At 39.1% G+C, this 18,561-nt stretch overlaps 1 protein-coding gene across 1 annotated transcript in view; it reads left to right on the top strand.

The window, feature by feature from the left end:
• The first annotated feature begins 2,114 nt into the window (after nt 1–2,114).
• LOC113631603 (uncharacterized) overlaps nt 2,115–18,561 on the top strand; it is a 147,262-nt gene continuing 130,815 nt past the window's right edge. Inside the window, exons 1-2 of the mRNA XM_027128175.1 lie at nt 2,115–2,120; nt 13,223–13,501. Coding sequence (XP_026983976.1) covers nt 2,115–2,120; nt 13,223–13,501 — 285 coding nt within the window. The remainder of the gene's footprint in view (nt 2,121–13,222; nt 13,502–18,561) is intronic.

Here is an 18,561-nt window from a genome sequence, read left to right as displayed (position 1 = left end):
TGATCTAACCTTGCTGTTACTCAATTTTCTCACTTGTAAAGTGGGGATAATAGTAGTATCTACTTGAAATAGTTACTGTGAGGATTCAGCGGATTCTTACTTATAAAGTCTTAGATTAGTGTCAAGCATGTTATACACACTCAATAAATATTGGCTAAAATTTAATTATGTCTTTCATTTCTCCCTTCTTCCTTACAGTAGCCACTATCACAGGCAAGACCATGAGTTTGAATATTAACACCCAAGTACAGAATTCAGTAGTAGATAAAATGAAAAATAGGCGTCTACCCAGTTTGCAGAATCAAACTGGTTCTTTGGTGACTTTTATTACTCGTCAAAAAAAAAAAAGAATTAAGGAACCAGAAATAGTTTTCAAGGATGTATACATATTTATGGAAAATCCAGCAGCATATGGAGTGACTATCCTGTTTTGTTGTTTTGAAGAAACAAAGATCTAGAAAAATCTTGCCCGTCTTGAATCTTTTTTTTTTTGCATACTTCTGTTAGAAAAGTTTGTCTGGGGTAGGGATATCTAAAGAGATAATTCTGGAAGATCAATACTTAAATTATTTAGTGATAGCTAGTTAGAGATTTTTTGAATTTTGTTTGGATTGTTATGCAAATAAGTAAAACACTGCTATCTCAATTTTTCATTTATCAAACTGATAATTTTTGTCAAAGTATTCCCCATGTAATCCCCGGTTATAGCAAACCATCACTTATTCAGACTAATAGGATATGGTGGAAAGTCTGGGTTGTGAAATATTCCAAAGTAAATTTTTATACAAAAGAAGAATTATTTTTATATAACTGATGAAATATGACTAAAGCTGCATGAAATAATTGTTACATAATAAAATTTGTGATAAAATCTCCTTTAATGAAGAGATAAATTTTAATTAGTTCACTGTTAATAAATAATTGATGCTTCTCAAGTACCTGAGAAGATTTGAAAATAGCTGGCTTTATGAGGGAGTACCTTCTCTTTGCAAAACACATTCGCTCTGTTTGATCTTTTTTGAAAAGTGGTTGGTGCAGAGGGAAATTTTGTAAGATTCAATAAAGTTTTGCTCTTTGGCCCTTTCTGTTTATTTCCAAAGGACCATATAGATCCATTGATCTAAACCTTAATTGTTTTCATGAGCTAGTAACAGAAAATAAAATATATAGGGTCAAGTGATTGAAAAAAATGTCCCTCTGTGCATGTACCCTCCAGGAAGGCAATCTGATGGTACAAAGGACCAGTTACACAGGTCAAGAATTGAGCTTTGGAACCACAGAGAGCCTGCTCCAGGCTCCACCACATACTGTAAGCTTGGGCAAGTGCACTGAGATCTCTAAGCCTCAATTTGCCCATCTGTAAAATAAGTATGACACTATCAGTATATGCATCATAAAACTATTGTAAGGATTAAACGACATGATGCATACAAAAGGGCTTAAAAGTGTCTTTCAGTGACTTTGTTAATTCTCGTCACCTAAGTTCCATCCTCTTGGTGGCGGCCAGAGGCTCTGATGTCTTCCTCGTCCAATTCATCAGTGAAACTTTATAGCTTCGTTGAATGGTTCACCCTACTGCTTGTTCTCCATGTACCCTTTGCTCCTTGGTAAGCTTACTAGCCTAAATCCATGGTGTTCTCTGCCACACGAGGCTGAAATGTGAGGGCTCCTGTGCCCTCTGGCTTCCGGTTGCTTTCCGTCAATGGGAAGTCTTGCTAAGGGATAGGAGGAAGGGAAGATAGAAGTCCTGGGACTAGTTCCTCTCTCCCTGTGAAGTTGAGGCTGCATTGAGCTGGCTCTATCTCTCCCTCCACCCAGGGTCACTGTTATACACAAAATAGGTGACTCTACATGACTCCCTCTTTGGAGGGTCTGGTGACTTCTCTGTCTTCTCATCCCATCAAGCCTAGTGGTGCTAACAGCCTGTCTCTGAATCCACAGCATTGTAATAATGCCCTTGTAAATACACCTTTCTCCTTCAAATCATCTAATTTTGAGAGTATATTTGTTTCTACCAGGAGTCTCACTGATACAGACCCTAAACTTGGGCTTTCTCTGTGCTTAAAGACAACAAAGCACCTCTTTTACTCTGACGCAGTAACATCACACCCGCCATGATGGTATGTGGGATATTATGGAACGTGGTCTCTTCTCAGTTTTAATTGGCAACCCGGCATAACCTATCTGTTCCTGAATTCCTCCTCAAACTATCTCGCACTCCTTCATCTCCTGCAGAATTTCTGCCTTGGAGAGGAAGTGTTAAGGAGAGAGAAAGCCATGACACACGTACGCTCGACTGCCTGCTTCTCTCACTTTTACCTCCTTTCCAATTCACAGTCCACTGGGAGGAAAAAGGGGGGGGAGGTTCCCTGCTTCCTCTTGCTTTTTAATTATGACTTCTTTCTAATGCCTTCCACACTGAGGAGGCATTTTCCCTCCCCAATTTTCGAAGCCACAACAGATGAATTTTGCTGAGAAACATGAGTTATAGGATAGAGGAATGCATAAACATGCATTTAATATTTTCAAAATTTCATCGTGTTGTATTTAAATCAGACAATATCATTCATTTGCTTAAACCCTTTACTGGCTTCCCAATTGCATATAACGTGTAGATTTGTTAACATTACCTCTGGGTTTAGCAGGATTTAGTTCCTGCTTATGTTTCTAATCCAGTTTCCCAATATCCTCTTCTGGTAGTTGTACTTAAGTCATGGGGAACTTCTTTCAGTATTTTTTTTTGATAGTTTATTCCTTTTTATTGCAGAAAAATATTCCATTGTATGGCTATATCACAGTATTTTGTCCATTCACTTATTTTTTTTTAAACAGCTTTATTGGAGTATAATTGCTTTACAATGGTGTGTTAGTTTCTGCTGTATAACAAAGTGAATCAGCTATATGCATACATATATCCCCATATCCCCTCCCTCTCACGTCTCCCTCCCACCCTCCCTATCCTACCACTCTAGGTGGATGCAAAGCACCGAGCTGATCTCCCTGTGCTATGCAGCTGCTTCCCACTAGCTATTTATTTTACATTTGGTAGTATATATTAGTCCATGCCACTATCTCACTTCATCCCAGCTTACCCTTTCCCCTTCCCATGTCCTCAAGTCCATTCTCTACGTCTGCATCTTTATTCCTGTCCTGCAGTTAGGTTCTTCAGAACCATCTTTTTTTTTTTAGATTCCATATATATATGTTAGTATACGGTATTTGTTTTTCTCTTTCTGACTTACTTCACTCTGTATGACAGTCTCTAGGTCCATCCACCTCCCTACAAATAACTCAATTTCATTTCTTTTTATGGCTGAGTAATATTCCATTGTATATATGTGCCACATCTTCTTTATCCATTCATCTGTCGATGGACACTTAGGTTGCTTCCACGTCCTGGCAATTGTAAATAGTGCTGCAATAAACACTGTGGTATATGACTCCTTTTGAATTACGGTTTTCTCAGGGTATATGCCCAGTAGTGGGATTGTTGGGTTGTATGGTAGTTCTATTTTTAGTATTTTAAGGAACCTCCATACTGTTCTCCGTAGTGATTGTTCAATTTACATTCCCACCAAGAGTGCAAGAGTGTTCCCTTTTCTCCACACCCTCTCCAGCATTTATTGTTTGTAGATTTTTTTGATGATGGCCATTCTGACTGGTGTGAGGTGAAACCTCATTGTAGTTTTGATTTGCATTTCTCTAATGATTAGTGATGTTGAGCATTCTTTCATGTGTTTGTTGACAATCTGTATATCTTCTTCGGAGAAATGTCTGTTTAGGTCTTCTGCCCATTTTTGGATTGGGTTGTTTGTTTTTTTGATATTGAGCTGCATGAGCTGCTTATAAATTTTGGAGATTAATCCTTTGTCAGTTGCTACATTTGCAAATATTTTCTCCCATTCTGAGGGTTGTCTTTTCGTCTTGTTTATGTTTTCCTTTGCTGTGTAAAAGCTTGTAAATTTCATTAGGTCCCATTTGTTTATTTTCGTTTTTACTTCCATTTCTCTAGGAGGTGGGTCAAGAAGAATCTTGCTGTGATTTATGTCATAGAGTTGTCTGCCTATGTTTTCCTCTAAGAGTTTGATAGTGTCTGGCCTTACATTTAGGTCTTTAATCCATTTTGAGTTTATTTTTGTGTATGGTGTTAGGAGTGTTCTAATTTCATTCTTTTACATGTAGCTGTCCAGTTTTCCCAGAAGCAATTATTGAAGAGGCTGTCTTTTCTCCATTGTATATTCCTGCTTCCTTTATCAAAAATAAGGTAACCGTATGTGCATGGCTTTATCTCTGAGCTTTCTATCTGGTTCCATTGATCTATATTTCTGTTTTTGTGCCAGTACCATACTGTCTTGATAACTGTAGCTTTGTAGTATAGTCTGAAGTCCAGGAGCCTGATTCCTCCAGCTCCGTTTTTCTTTCTCAAGATTGCTTTGGCTATTCGGGATCTTTTGTGTTTCCATACAAATTGTGAATTTTTTTGTTCTAGTTCTGTGAAAAATGCCATTTGTAGTTTGATAGGGATTGCATTGAATCTGTAGATTGTTTTGGGTAGTAGAGTCATTTTCACAATGCTGATTCTTCCAATCCAAGAATATGGTATATCTCTCCATCTGTTTGTATCTTCTTTAATTTCTTTCATCGGTGTCTTATAGTTTTCTGCAATACAGGTCTTTTGTCTCCTTAGGTAGGTTCATTTCTAGGGGTAGACTTGGGGTTTGCTTTCAGTATTTTTAAAATACCAAAACCATGTCCTACCTCAGGACCATTGCACATGCTGCTCTCTCTGCCTGCAATGATCAATTTCTCCTAATCTCTGCATGACTAAATTATTTCCCTCCCTCTCAGATCTCATTTTAAAAATCACTGTCTCCATGACCACCTTCCTACGACTGTGTCCCCTAAAACTGTTCTTTATGGTATCCCTTGGAGTGTTTCCTCCATTGTGCTTACCATACTTGCCATTGTTTTATTCATTTCTCATTTGTTTTCTATTTATTATATCTATCAGATACAAGGTTTTATAATGTCAGATATAGTATTCCAGTGTGTGTGTGTGTGTGTGTGTGTGTGTGTGTGTTTACCACTGTATTCCTGGCTTCTAGCACAGTGTCTGGCATAAAGCAAACCCACAACAAATGCTTGTAGAATGAGAGACTGAATAAAGTACATTGCTTAGAATGGTATAAGTGCTCAATAAGTGTGGATTAGCATTGCTTTTATGAACTCTCACTTGAATTAGGATGTAATGAACTTGAAAATATCTGTTATTTTAATGGATCTCATATACCTCTTTTAGAAACCCTCTTGGCAGAGTTGCATTAAGAAATTATTTTATCCAAGCCAAACACAATATCAACAAGCCAACACGATAGCTATTGCTGGCATATGACCCTGGCAAATTTTTCTCCTCTATACCAATATGTTGCAATCTTTCAAATTTCCTGTACCTTTTCATGGATATGTGTGGAGCCTCTGACCAACAGTTAGCAAGAAACTGAGACCTGCCAACACACATATGACTGAGCTTAGGGACAGAATCTCCAGCCTCAGCTGACCCCTGAGACAATGGCAGACCCAGCTGAAAGCTTGATTGCAGTATCATGAGAGACCCTGCACCAGGAAAACCCTGCTAAATGGCTTCTGGGCTTCTGAGCCTCAGAAATTGTGTGAAATAGTAGATATTTGTTGTTTTTAGCTGCTAAGTTTTAGATATTTTGTTATGGAGCCATAAATAACTAATACATACTTTGGCACCTGGAAGTGGAATGTTGCTGTAACAAAACTTAAAGTGTGAGAGTGCACTGAAACTGTGTAGTGGGCTTTGAGTTGAGTGTTAGAGAAGGCTAAAGGACCTTGAAGAAGATGCTACTACAAGCCTCATGATCTTTGAGAAGGATGTGAGGTGAAGGCTTATTGGAAACTGGAGGAAGGGAAATTTTTATTACAGATTGTCAGAGACTTTAGCAACATTGTTGCCTGTAGTTGTGTGGAAAGTAGAAAAAGTACCTAATGAAATGGGTGGTCCAGCTCAAGAGCTTTCCAACCAGAGGATTGTCAGTGACACCTGGTTTCTCCTTGCTGCTTATTTGAAAATGTGAGGAGAGAGAGATCAACTAAAGGGAGGATTGTTAAACCAAATGAGTCATGACGTGATTGTTTTTTAGAAATTCTCAGCCTTGCAAGATGGTAGGTGGTGATAAAATGAAGAAATGGCTTCCATGCAAAGATCAAGTACCAGGAAAATATGGCTCAAGGATGAAACTAAGAATGTGACAGTCAAAACTTTTGTTAAGACTTCAGAAATGTCAGAGGTGATGCCTCAGAATAGTATTCACTCAGACAAAAGGCATTCTAAAGGGATCGAGGGTGTGCCTTATAGTTCCTCTGAATGAAGCAACAGGGTTTCTGGGGGATTTAAGATTATGGCCCCTCATCCTGTCAGTGGAAGCCTGTGATAGAGAAGGTCTTCTCCTGAAGAAATCTGTGGGTTTGGCTTTTGTCTAATGCAGTAGAATCCACTAAGAGTCATGAAAGACTTACAAAGTCTTAAATGGAATTACATAAGCAGAGAAATCGCCTGCTTTGATTGAAAAGACCAGAGAGAGGACAAAATAAAAAGAGCCCTCTGGACTCTAAAATTCTACTGGCAGGAAGAAGGGTGAGAAAACTACTTCGCTGCAAACTTGTGCTACCTTCCGTGAAAAAAGGAAGGAAGATCCAGAAGATGGAACCAAGAATCCAGAGGACACAGCTGAGAGCCACAGAGAATTACTCCCAGATCTTGAGACTTAATCAAGGAACTTCCAACATTTGTCTGGATTTCATAATTACTATGGACTCATGGTTCCAGCCTCTTCTTATTCATATCTTTTTGTAATTCCCTCCCACAATTGTACCAGAATTGATCTGTATGACCAGTAGCATACAGTAGAAGTGATGGTATGTCATTTCCAAGATTAGATTATAAAGGGCTGCAGCTTCCATTATCAGCTCTCTGTCTCTCTCTCTCATTCTCTTATCATTCGCTTTCACTAAATATGTTGACATTTGCCTATATGATACCCTTTCAGAACATCTGGAGGAATGCTTTAATAGGATTACTATATATTATAGTTTGCAAGGGGTAGTGCTGGATTATGCCTGTTGTCCTAGAATAATTAAAATTTCCCCTTAACTCCCCAAATGTCCCAGATTGTATGATAAATTATATGATCACAATTATTATTAACATCACTATCATCCTACACATCCAGCCATATATCCATTTCCATTTTGTTAAACTGTACTATTATAGGGTGTGTGTGTGTGTGTTTGTGTGTGTGTGTGAGAGAGAGAGAGAGAGAGAGAGCAAGAATAGAGAAATATTCTTTGCAAGAAATATTTTTGCTAAGATGAAGAAAGCTGTGTTGGTATCCACAAGGCATTTCTCCTTTTGTTCGTATCGTTTACTATTCTCTCTACCTTCTTGACCAAAAAGTAAGTAAGTGGGGTGATAAAATTCAGATTCCATGATAAGGTGGCTACTAATGGTAGAATTCCCATGTTCTTATTTGGAACCTTAACCTTTTTTTTTTTTTTTTTTAAGAACCTTTACCTTTTAAGAGTCAGCATACCCCGGTCTTAGAAAAGCCAACTTTTACATAGATGTTTCAAATGCATTTTGAATAATTTTTTTTCATCTGTTTTCTTTTATGCAGGATTCAAAATTTGAAGGGGAAGGACTCAGTGAATACCTTCCTATGTCATGTTTGAAGACTGACAAAACATTTAAGAAGTACGTTCCCTTAGTGGTACATTGAATGCATTTTATTTTTTTGTTTGTTTTGTGATGGATTAAATATGGGCTAATTATAGGTGACAGGCACCCCTTAGTTTGGTTCACCCGGAAGGTTCAGGTTTGTGAGACCCATGACCCCATTTCCTCCTGGGATTTATCTGTGCCTTTTCATTTATATAGGATAGTTTGCAGATGGGGCTTTATATCTCTCAGAGAATATCCAAATCCTTGATCCGGTGTAGGAACTTCTACGACTGGGATGTGGCAGTTTCTGCCCCTCCATCGCAGTACAGGAGATGCGGGAGTGGTGGGTGTAGGTTCAGAGGAGATTCTCAAGCTGGATGGTCTCACTTTGAATCTTGGGCTTCGCCCTGTTTGACTATGTGACCTAGAACAAGATGTTCAACTTCACTCAGCATCAGCTTTTCATCAGTGAAGCAGGAATAATAATACCTTGGTGGATTATTTTAAGGGTTAAATGAGATGATAAATATAATGTATTTCAAAGAGTGCTTTGAGCATGCTAAGCACTAAATAAATATGAGTTAATACTGTACATCAGTGGTTCACAGCAGGGATCAATTTTGCCCCCAGGGGACATTTAGCAATGACTGGAGACAGTTTTGATTGTCGTGACTGGACCTAGGGAGGAGGCTGTTAATGGCATCTAGTGGGCAGAGGCCAGGGATCTTGCTAAACATTCTATTCTGCACCGGGCAGCCCCCAGAACAAAGAATTACATGGTTCAAAATGTCAACAGTGCAGAGGTTGAGAAACCTCGTTATACATCAGTGCTGCTTATTCATCGCCATTCTACTTAACTGCTAATCCTACTAGCAGTGAAAATAAAGTATCATCTGGAGTGAGACCTGTCTGTGAATGCTGTTCAGTACCTGGGAAAATACGCTGTGTGGGCAGGACTATATGTTGCTGAGGTGTCCTTTCAATGCTTGATAAGGTATAGACTAACATGTCTCCCACACCCAGCATTTCTTTTTTTTCTTTTTTTACATCTTTACTGGAGCATAATTGCTTTACAATGGTGTGTTAGTTTCTGCTCTATAACAAAGTGAATCAGCTATACATATACATATATCCTCATATCCCCTCCCTCTTGCATCTCCCTCCCACCCTCCCTATCCCACCCCTCTAGGTGGTCACAAAGCACCGAGCTGATCTCCCTGTGCTATGCGGCTGCTTCCAACTAGCTATCTATTTTACCTTTGGTAGTGTATATATGTCCATGCCACTCTCTCACTTCGTCCCAGTTTACCCTTCCCCCTCCCTGTGTCCTCAAGTCCATTCTCTATGTCTGCATCTTTATTCCTGTCCTGCCCCTAGGTTCTTCAGAACTTTTTTTTTTTTGGATTCCATATATATGTATTAGCATATGGTATTTGTTTTTCTCTTTCTGACTTACTTCACTCTGTATGACAGTCTCTAAGTCCATCCACCGCACTACAAATCACTCAATTTCGTTTCTTCTTATGGCTGAGTAATATTCCATTGTATATATGTGCCACATCTTCTTTATCCATTCATCTGTCGATGGACACTTAGGTTGCTTCCATGTCCTGGCTATTGTCCAACATTTCTAGTGATAGGACTTTATCCCATAATGACCAGGGAGGTTGATGTCACATTATACGTGAGAGAGAGTTAATTATAGGCTAACTTACAGTCGTGAAAATTGGAACTAACCTAAATATCCAACAACAAGGGATTATTTCAATAAGTTATGGTAGACACTTAAAATTAAATACTAAGACATTGCTAAAAATTTGTACTTAGAAAAAGAGTAATCTCATGGAAAATATGTATAATACACAAAGTGGAAAATACAGGTTACAAAATACTTACAGCATCAGTCTCATTTTGTAAGGGAAAAAAAAAATGTGTCTAGCTACCCAGCTGTGAAGAATAGACCTCAGTATTTTACCACCGTTTATCTCTGGGATGTGGACTAATGGGTGACTTTGGTGGGGGGATTTTTATAAAATTAGATTTTATATAGTGCACAAACATACACATATATTAATATAATTACAAAATTAATAAGTGCCGTATACAAGGAGAAAAAAGCATACTATGCCACAAGTCCTAATTCAAAAGTGAGCTGATGTCTAGTTTGGCTCCTGGTCTAGAGCATGATGGCTCCAAGGGGACGCAAATCACTAGACTTATCTCTAGGTACCTGGTATCATGTTGAAGCTGTGTATTAACCTTTTGATGTGCATTGCATTCCTTTTTAACTAGGGAAGGTATTTTTAGAAAACCTCTAATTACAAAGAACTGGAATTACAAATGAGAAGGTCTGTTTTTTTTTTTTCCCCCTCGTAGGATGATTATCATGAATTCAGCATCTGATTATTTAGATTAAGTCTTTAGGATATTTCATGAGTGCCTTACATTTTTTGCCAAGGGAACAAAGAAAGAAACTGAGGAAAACATCTCACTGTGGTTTACATAACATGTTTGAGGTTTACTAATGAAATCGGTTTACCTTCATAACGGTATAATAGGGCCATTACAGACAATAGATACAGTAGTTTAAAAGTAATAAAATTTACAACAAAGTGTATTTAAGTTGAGATTGAATTGCCAGCAAATGTGTGTCCTAATGAACTCTTGTGTCAGTGTAGCTCTAACTAAATTAAGGAGAATCATTTCTATCCCAGGAAACTAAATCAGCTGTGAGATCCAAAAAGGCCATTCCTCTGGTGGGGGGACTGTCATTGTCACAGATGGCCCTGCTGCTGGAACTAGGCTTAAGTCAGGAGAAGTGAAATACAAGATCCTTCTTAATTCGAATGAATTTGGAAAAGCAGGGGAATGCTGGCTGTTAAGACTTGTGAAGCTAAGGGAAAAAAAAAAAAAAAAGAGAAGAAAGAAAAAAGAGTTGATAAAGAAGAACCTCAGATCAAGTTAGTAAATGTTAATAGGAGGAAAAAGCCTGGGGAACTTTCTGAGGGTAGAAATAGATCTTGATCTCTGGACATTGCATTAAAAAAAAAAAAGAAAATGATTATGTCATATCAGCTATTCATCTATTTAAATAATTTTCCCCATAGTTTCTCCAACAAGTTATAAGATTGAAAGGGCAGTGGTAGAAAATGAAGTGGTAACATATTTTATCCAATTTCTGATTTCTGAAACAAGCCATATTTTAATTGTTGGGACATCAGTAGCTCATATAGTGAGTCATACTTTATAGGGTCTCATTTCAAAAACTACTCACCTCCCGACTTGAATCCACTGCAGCATCTGTGATGTGTTTCTCTAACTCCCAGTTATTCTGAGAAAACATTTAAGGGAAACATCAGATTGTGCAGTGGTACCAAAGGCAAACCTTTTTATTATCCTGCATTGTCAATTTCTCTTCCTTATATCTCCCCTCTTCCTATACCTGCTGCAGAGCTCCAAGTCAACCAGTAATTGCAGACCTAAATGTTTGTAAAGAAGGCAGCGTAGCCAAGCTTGATATCCTCACAGAAGTAACCCACCAATCAAAGGGAGCAGCATGGCCTTGGCTGTGCTGGAAGGTGAGGCTCTTGAGACTTTTTTCCTCTGATGTAATAAGTTAAGTCTAAGATCAATTTCATCGACTCACTTTCCTGTTGTGCTTTTCTTCCCATAGGACCCTTTAGAGAAACAGAGTTCTATCAGGTCTTAGTAACTAATTTTGAGAATTCTAGGCTAAAATTGAACAGCTAAAACGCTCCAGTGTGAAGCCACTGGAATTCCTCAAAACGGTGTCCATGGAACCAGGCTGGGTTCTCACTAGACAATGGGGCAGACTTGACACCATGCAAATGAGACAAGGCTTGAGATTTGATGAATCTTCTATCTCCTTTCCCTACTTGGCTGACACTTGCTCTGAGGAAGGTTGTAAATGCAGGAGAGATTGTGGTATAATTCCTCAGACTGGCCTTTCTGCCCCCTAGTCACCATTCGATTATCTTCCAAATTGCTGTGTTTCAGAGAGATAAAGATTTTTTATGGCTTGCTGACTGGAAACAATGACAAGAGCCTGCAAAGAGATGGCTGAGGGGCCATGCATTCCATTGGTAAATGACAAAACCTTTGTTTGTATGACATTTCCAAAATTACTGCAGAAGATGAATCTAAAATACAAAATGTCACATTTGGCATGCAAAACTGTCACAGTATATCTCAGTATAAAATTCATAGAGGCATTTAATTTAGAATGTGTTTAATAACTCAGTCTGCCTGCATCAGTAATCCTGCCTTGAGGTTTAAAGAGATTGTCTTGTTTATTCACATGGTGTTAAGTTTTAAAATATTTTTGGAAATCAAAATACTAAGGTTAAGTCTCTATTGTTAATTAAGATTTTCTAATTAAACCAAAAAATAATTGTTATTCTGATTAATGTTTAAGTCTGCGTTGTATGAAGAAACAAAAGAAGTTTAGCAACTTTCACTGTTGGTTTAACTGTGATTTGATCCTAGAAGCATACTGTCTATATCGAAATATATATTATCTCTCACAAAGTAAAGTCTAGGCAGGATTAAAAAGGGCTTACTGTTAACTGCAGATTAATGGGTGGTGCTACCAACACAGGTAGTTAGGAGAGTAACCTGATTCCAAAAATGACATTAATTTTGTTTAAAGCATGATGTAATAGAGAATTTTTCAAGGTCAAATTATTCTGAAGACTATTAGGGTAGAAAACATGACTTTCTGACATTTGAGTTATTAATAATCCCAGTTTAATTTTTGTGTATTCTGAAATAATATTCTACTAAAAACCTTATCAATTTGTACCTACTTTTCAACATTTACCAAAAATGAATGGCCTATTTGTCCCAGCTGAAGGTAAGCAAAGAAATTCAAATGTCCTGTAAAATATTCTTCAATCATATACTTCAGTTACATGCAATTTATGCCAAGTTTTAGGTTAAAGCACATAGAAATGCTCTTCTTTCTTTATTTTTTGAATCTCACTTGAAGCCTGTGGGGCAAGGTGACCTCATGTTCAAATTAAATACAAGTATTTGATCAGGTGAGGTGTTAGTCTGACCTGTTTTGCACATCACTAGTCAATGGGGTCCATGGTCTGTGATTAGTATGAGAGGTAAGGGCTGTCACTTTTCAAGCCTACTGCCCACGTTCACCCATCCCAGGTATCTTAAGAGGCCCACTGTGTGGTTTTTAGAAGTGTTGGTTTCCTGTTCATTCTATCTTATTATAATAGATGAATGGTTTCTGATGTCACAGATCATTAACATACCACACTTAAAAACTGGCTCAACTTTCCCTCGCATAATCGGTAGGCTTGCCTTTTGACCCCCTAATTACATGTCGTGTGTCCTCCTCTGTTATCACGGCTAATACCTGACAATTACAGGTTGAGTAAAAATAATTGTCTATTTTTCCCTCCCTGAGAAGCACACTGTGGCTAATTGTGTGGTTTTCCCCAGTTCCTGCATCATTCAAGAAATTCAAGAAACCTGTCTTTTCTTTGGGTTGAGCAGAGTCGGTCACCTCAGCCTCTTCAAATACAGATGAAATGCATAAGGGGTCTCAAGAACAAGGCTCCCCAAGGCTCCTACTTCCTCAAAGTGTCCCTGCTTGGTCGACCAGGTGGCCGTGTCTTGCCGTGGTGCCTGACGGAGCAGCTGAAGACCAGAACACACCCAGTGAGGCATGATGGAAATTTTTATGATGTGGGGCTGTATTTCCACGAAAGCCTTTATGTGGTAAGCTGGTCTTTTTGCACACGTACCACTATCTGCTCCTATCTGTCCAGCTTTTCACCTCTAGAGATGGTTTTAGGTACTCAGCTTTGTGTAGTAAACAGAAAGGATTTCATTCATTCATTCAGCAAATACCCAATAAGCACTCAGTGTGAGCCAAGCACTGTGTTGTGGCCGGTACACGGACACCCTTAGTCCTGGGTAAAATGGAATGCCATCCTTCTGTATCAAGATCATTACTGTGGATCCTTGGTATAATTCTTCACCTTTTCAGGATTTACATGACAAGAGGTCACTAACGTGTGTATTTTATGTGCGGTATGTATATACATTTGTAGGCAGCCAGGGACACTGATTTTAGGTGAGAACCCAGATTTAGGTAAGAAGAAATGTTGGAGGTTGTTAAGAGAATAGATTATGGATATAGGGGTATGTGTTTACCAAGCAAAGAGAATCTGGAGGAGACAGTGCTGGGCGAGAGAGGAAGGGGGAGGTAAAATTAGAGAGTGTTCCTGGATGCAGGGATGAGAAGAGGGGGTCCAAGATCTTCAAGTCACCTTTGGAAGGAGAGAGGATAAGCTTAGCTTTCTCTGGGGCATCAGCACCAGACTGATGAAGACAGGGAACTCCAGCCCAAGGAGAAGAAAGGAAGGGGCTGGGTTAGTCCCAGAACCCTTACTGTGTGCTGGTGCATTAGATGCCAGACATGAGGATGGACTGTTTGAAAATATAGAATTGCTTTTTACACTATTAATTTGAAGGAATAAGACAAACATTGTAAGAATCAGTGTATGTAGCACAAGGCTCCCAAGCTGACAAGACTCACTGAGGAACCGAGCCTCAGTTGGCTCATCTGTGAAATGGGAATAAAAATATCTGCCTATCAGAAGCATTACAAAAAATGACTGAGATGATTGTGGAAATACACACTGTCAATACATAGTAAGAATTCAGAAGCTTCTGTGGTTATTATTGTTATAATTATTCTGTCTCTTTGATGGAGAAGCCCATAAATGCTTACCAGGGGACTTTCATTTTAATATATATGATGAATGCTTATATCTTGAACAACTTTTGAATTAACCTTTGCTTGAGAACAATGGTGGTTAACAATTTCTTCTCTAACAAATGATCCCAAAAGCCTTGTTAAGATGTGTGAGATACATGTGAGAGGCGTTAGTCAGGGGTGGGTATGGAGAGGACTTACCCCCTGGGGGAGCCCACTGTCCCCATAGAACCAGACTTTGAGGACAAGTGACACGGGGGCAGCAGATGTAATTCAGCCCCTGACATGATATCTTGGTTTTCACTACTTATATCAGAGAAATTTCAGGAATGTGGTGCTAGCTAAGATTTTAGTTAATAATTTTAAAAAAGGTCTAATCTGTATTTAATGGGCAACTACATTCTTTTGGTATATTTTAATTAAGCACCTACCATTTTAAATCTTGGAGCTAGGCTACCAAATATAGCATTCGAAGAGCTTGCTATCTAGAGCCATCTGCATAAATAGCTCTTTTACATTGAAAAGCACTATAAAATGTTCTTTTTATTGTTATTATTGGTTTAGATGCCCATCCCCAGCTCCCCCCATAGAGGCGTGAACTCTGAGTGCAGAAGCCACGTATATTGCTATGTTAGCTTTGAGCATATTCCATGCATGTTGATGAGTAATCTTAACAGAGAGTACTACAGGTTGAATGTCAGGAGGGATTAGAGGATGAAGAGCTGCATCAAGAATGTCTTCAGGGGCTTCCCTGGCGGCGCAGTGGTTGAGAGTCTGCCTGCCGATGCAGGGGACATGGGTTCGTGCCCTGGTCCGGGAGGATCCCACATGCAGCGGAGCGGCTGGGCCCGTGAGCCATGGCCGCTGAGCCTGCGCGTCCAGAGCCTGTGCTCAGCAGCGGGAGAGGCCACAGCAGTGAGAGGCCCACGTACCGCAAAAAAACTTAATAAATTAAAAATAAAAGTAAAAAGAATGTCTTCAGGGACAGGGAGCAAAACCACTAAGAGACGGATGTTGCCCAAAACTGTTCACAGCGTTGAAAAGCGCATCAAGTCCGTAGGAGAAAGCAGAGGCCGGTTGTTCCTCAAACACTGAAATGCATTTTCCCCTTCCTGCCAAACAGAACAAAAAGTATCTTGGAATAGGTGAAATAACAACCCCAAATTTTCTTTCCCTGTGTCAGAAGCAAACAAACCAAAATAATTACTTCCCGCCACAGCCAAGGAAAATTTATTCTCTAAGAGCCTGACAAAATGTCACTGAATTATATCCATCCCTTGGTATCACCTAGCAAAATCCTGGATCCCCAGAGAAATCTACTAGGGTGTTCCACATTCAGTGTATGTAAGAAAAGTACAGAAAATTCAGGACAAAAACAAAAACAAGAAAAGCACTCTAGAACTTGACAGGAAAGAGAAGTCATCTGATGCTGTTTGATTTCAGAATGAAAATGCTGTTGCTCAAAGTTCTGTTCATTCCACTGGGTTCTGGCAACTTTTTCCACTAACCACACAATTCTGCCTGCCAGCCACTCTGCTAGCAGTCTGTGGGAGACTGACAGGTACAGCAGCAAGGTTTAAAGAAATGTCATTTTCCAATAGGAATAGGAATACACACACAAAAACACACAGATGTGCTTGTGTATGTAACTGATATAGGGGCATCTAAGATATTTACATCATTTCTTTTCATGTACAAGCCTAAGACAGGGTCATTTCTCCGTGAACAGGAGAAGCTGGCTTCATATGGTTGTTTGAGAGTGCAGGACATCTTACCAATGTTAACCGAGGAGAGATGTCAGCTATTCCTACACAGACAGGAAGGACAGAGAAGGTATTGCCCAAATGAAAGGGCAAGTCTTCGTTACAGGAGAAACACTGAGTCTGCTGAGGAAATGTCTGCATTATACGTCTGTAAGGTTACATTCTTAATGGAGCTTGGAATGAGGGTACAATGTTATAGCATCAAAGGTGGCTTCTCTTTGGTATCAAGCTGGACCAGGAGGCAAACAATTGAAGGTTAAGTGAAAAGTTTGCTTATAGGGTTTGATAAACCTCAAAGTGAGGCAGCAGATATATCGATTGGTAAGCCCAAGGTAATAGCCCTCCAAACACCCACGGTCCTACTTCTGATACTATCATTTGGACTTTGTTCCAAACATTTCCACACTTTAACATCCATTTTCCTGTATTGTAAGATGGAGATGTGCAAATATGATGATTTTTGATATTTCTCCAGATGATTTTTGATACTTTCAAGTGAAAAATAGCTGTATTGGCCTTTCTGATTACAGAAGACAACTTAAGCTCTTTGTTAAGAAAATCAGAGAATTAAAAAGACTACAAGTAAAAGTATAGTTTCTCAACAAGCATGTGCTCCTGTTCTGGGACCACATTAACTGAGTTCACACTTACCTTCACTTTATTAGTCATAGCTGTCTAACTATGCAAAGGAGAAGTGGAGTTGATAAATAAATACATAATCACTTCAAACTTAGGAAAAAAATACAGGTAATAGAAGAGTGGTACCAAGTGGCCTCAGCCAGTGCCCTACGGAGCAGATGAGCTACTCTGCTGACTCATCTCTGATTTTCTGATCTGCGTGATGGGGAGATACAGAAAAATGTTGTTTCAAGTCACTGAATTTTGGAGTAGTTTGTTATGCAGCAATAGATAACTGAAGAACTTATTTAGCCCCTTCTGTGACCAAGCACTACATCGAGAGTTGGAGAAATAAAGTCAGGGCTGTCTTTTTAAATTGCTTGGGTAGCTTCTGCAAATACAACCTCGTGTGCTTAAGGAAAAAGAATCATTATGTGTCTAAATTCAGAGTTGGTTCACCCAAAAGGCATTTGAGTCCTGTGTGCAATGTCTTGTCCTTTAGTTATGCTGCGTGTATGCGAAAAAGGAGATGTGGGAGATGGAAGTGGATAAATAGGGGGGCTGTTATGGACTGAACTGTGTTCCCCCCAAATTCATAGGCTGAGGCCCTAAATCCCAGTACCTCAGAATGTGACTAAGTTTGGAGACAGGGTCTTTAAAGAGGTAAGGTTAAAATGAGGACATTGGGGTGGGCCCTAATCTAATCTGACTTGTGTCCTTAAAGAAGAGGAGATTGACACAGACACACACAGAGGGAAGATCATGTGGGGACACAGGGAGACAAACCAAGGAGAGAGGCCTCAGAAGAAACCAATCCTGCCGACACCTTGATCTTGGATGTCCAGTTCCAGAACTGTGAGAAAATAAATTCTTATTGTTAAAGTCATCCAGTTAGTAGTACTTTGCTATGGTGGTCCTGAAAAAGTAATAGAGGGGCTCATGAAGGACTGGTGACAATGAATTGTCCTTTTATTCAGTGGGAAAGAAGAAGCAACAATTTGCTTCAACCTTTTAGAATTCAATACGTAAATTTGGCATCATTGAGATAAGGACTAGGGGACTTCCCTGGCAATCCAGTGGTTAAGACTCTGCGCTTCCAATGCAGGGGACGCGGGTTCGATCCCTGGTTGGGGAACCAAGATCCCACATGCTGTACAGCACAGCCAAAAAGAAAAAAAGAAATAAGGCTTCCCTACTGTAGTGGGTTTTGGCTAATTGAATGGCACATATAGGCACCTCAGAAGCTCCAGAGAAAACCTGACTTAAACTCACTGTGTTATCGGACTCTTTCATGGTTCTATAGAATTTTAAGAAGTATATCAACCAGTTACTATTTATACATCAGTGTGGCAAGGTATCATTATTATAGTAGTAGATGGGCACCATTTTTGTTTTACTGGAGGGAAATCCAATATGAATAAAATAGCAACTTTTCAAACATGACATTTAATCCATGCAGGTAAATCAGACTGAGAATCTATTATTCATTATTACAAGGGTGGCATATTTTTATTACACTGAGAATGAAACACAAATACTGTGAAAAATTTAGTGCCTTTTCTTGAACTTTTAAGACACTTATCATGCAGTCATCTAGCTGGTACTGGCACCCATTTTAAAATATAGCCATGAAATTAATAAGTTTGAAGTTTTATGCCTGACAAAAGGATGCTCAA

This window comes from Aethalodelphis obliquidens, unplaced genomic scaffold, assembly GCF_003676395.1.
Source record: "Aethalodelphis obliquidens isolate GAN/ISIS:26980383/991018 unplaced genomic scaffold, ASM367639v1 scaffold34, whole genome shotgun sequence".
Taxonomy (NCBI): Eukaryota; Metazoa; Chordata; class Mammalia; order Artiodactyla; family Delphinidae; genus Aethalodelphis; species Aethalodelphis obliquidens.
Note: the sequence above shows the minus strand (reverse complement) of the source record. Positions and strands in the feature narration are given on the sequence as shown.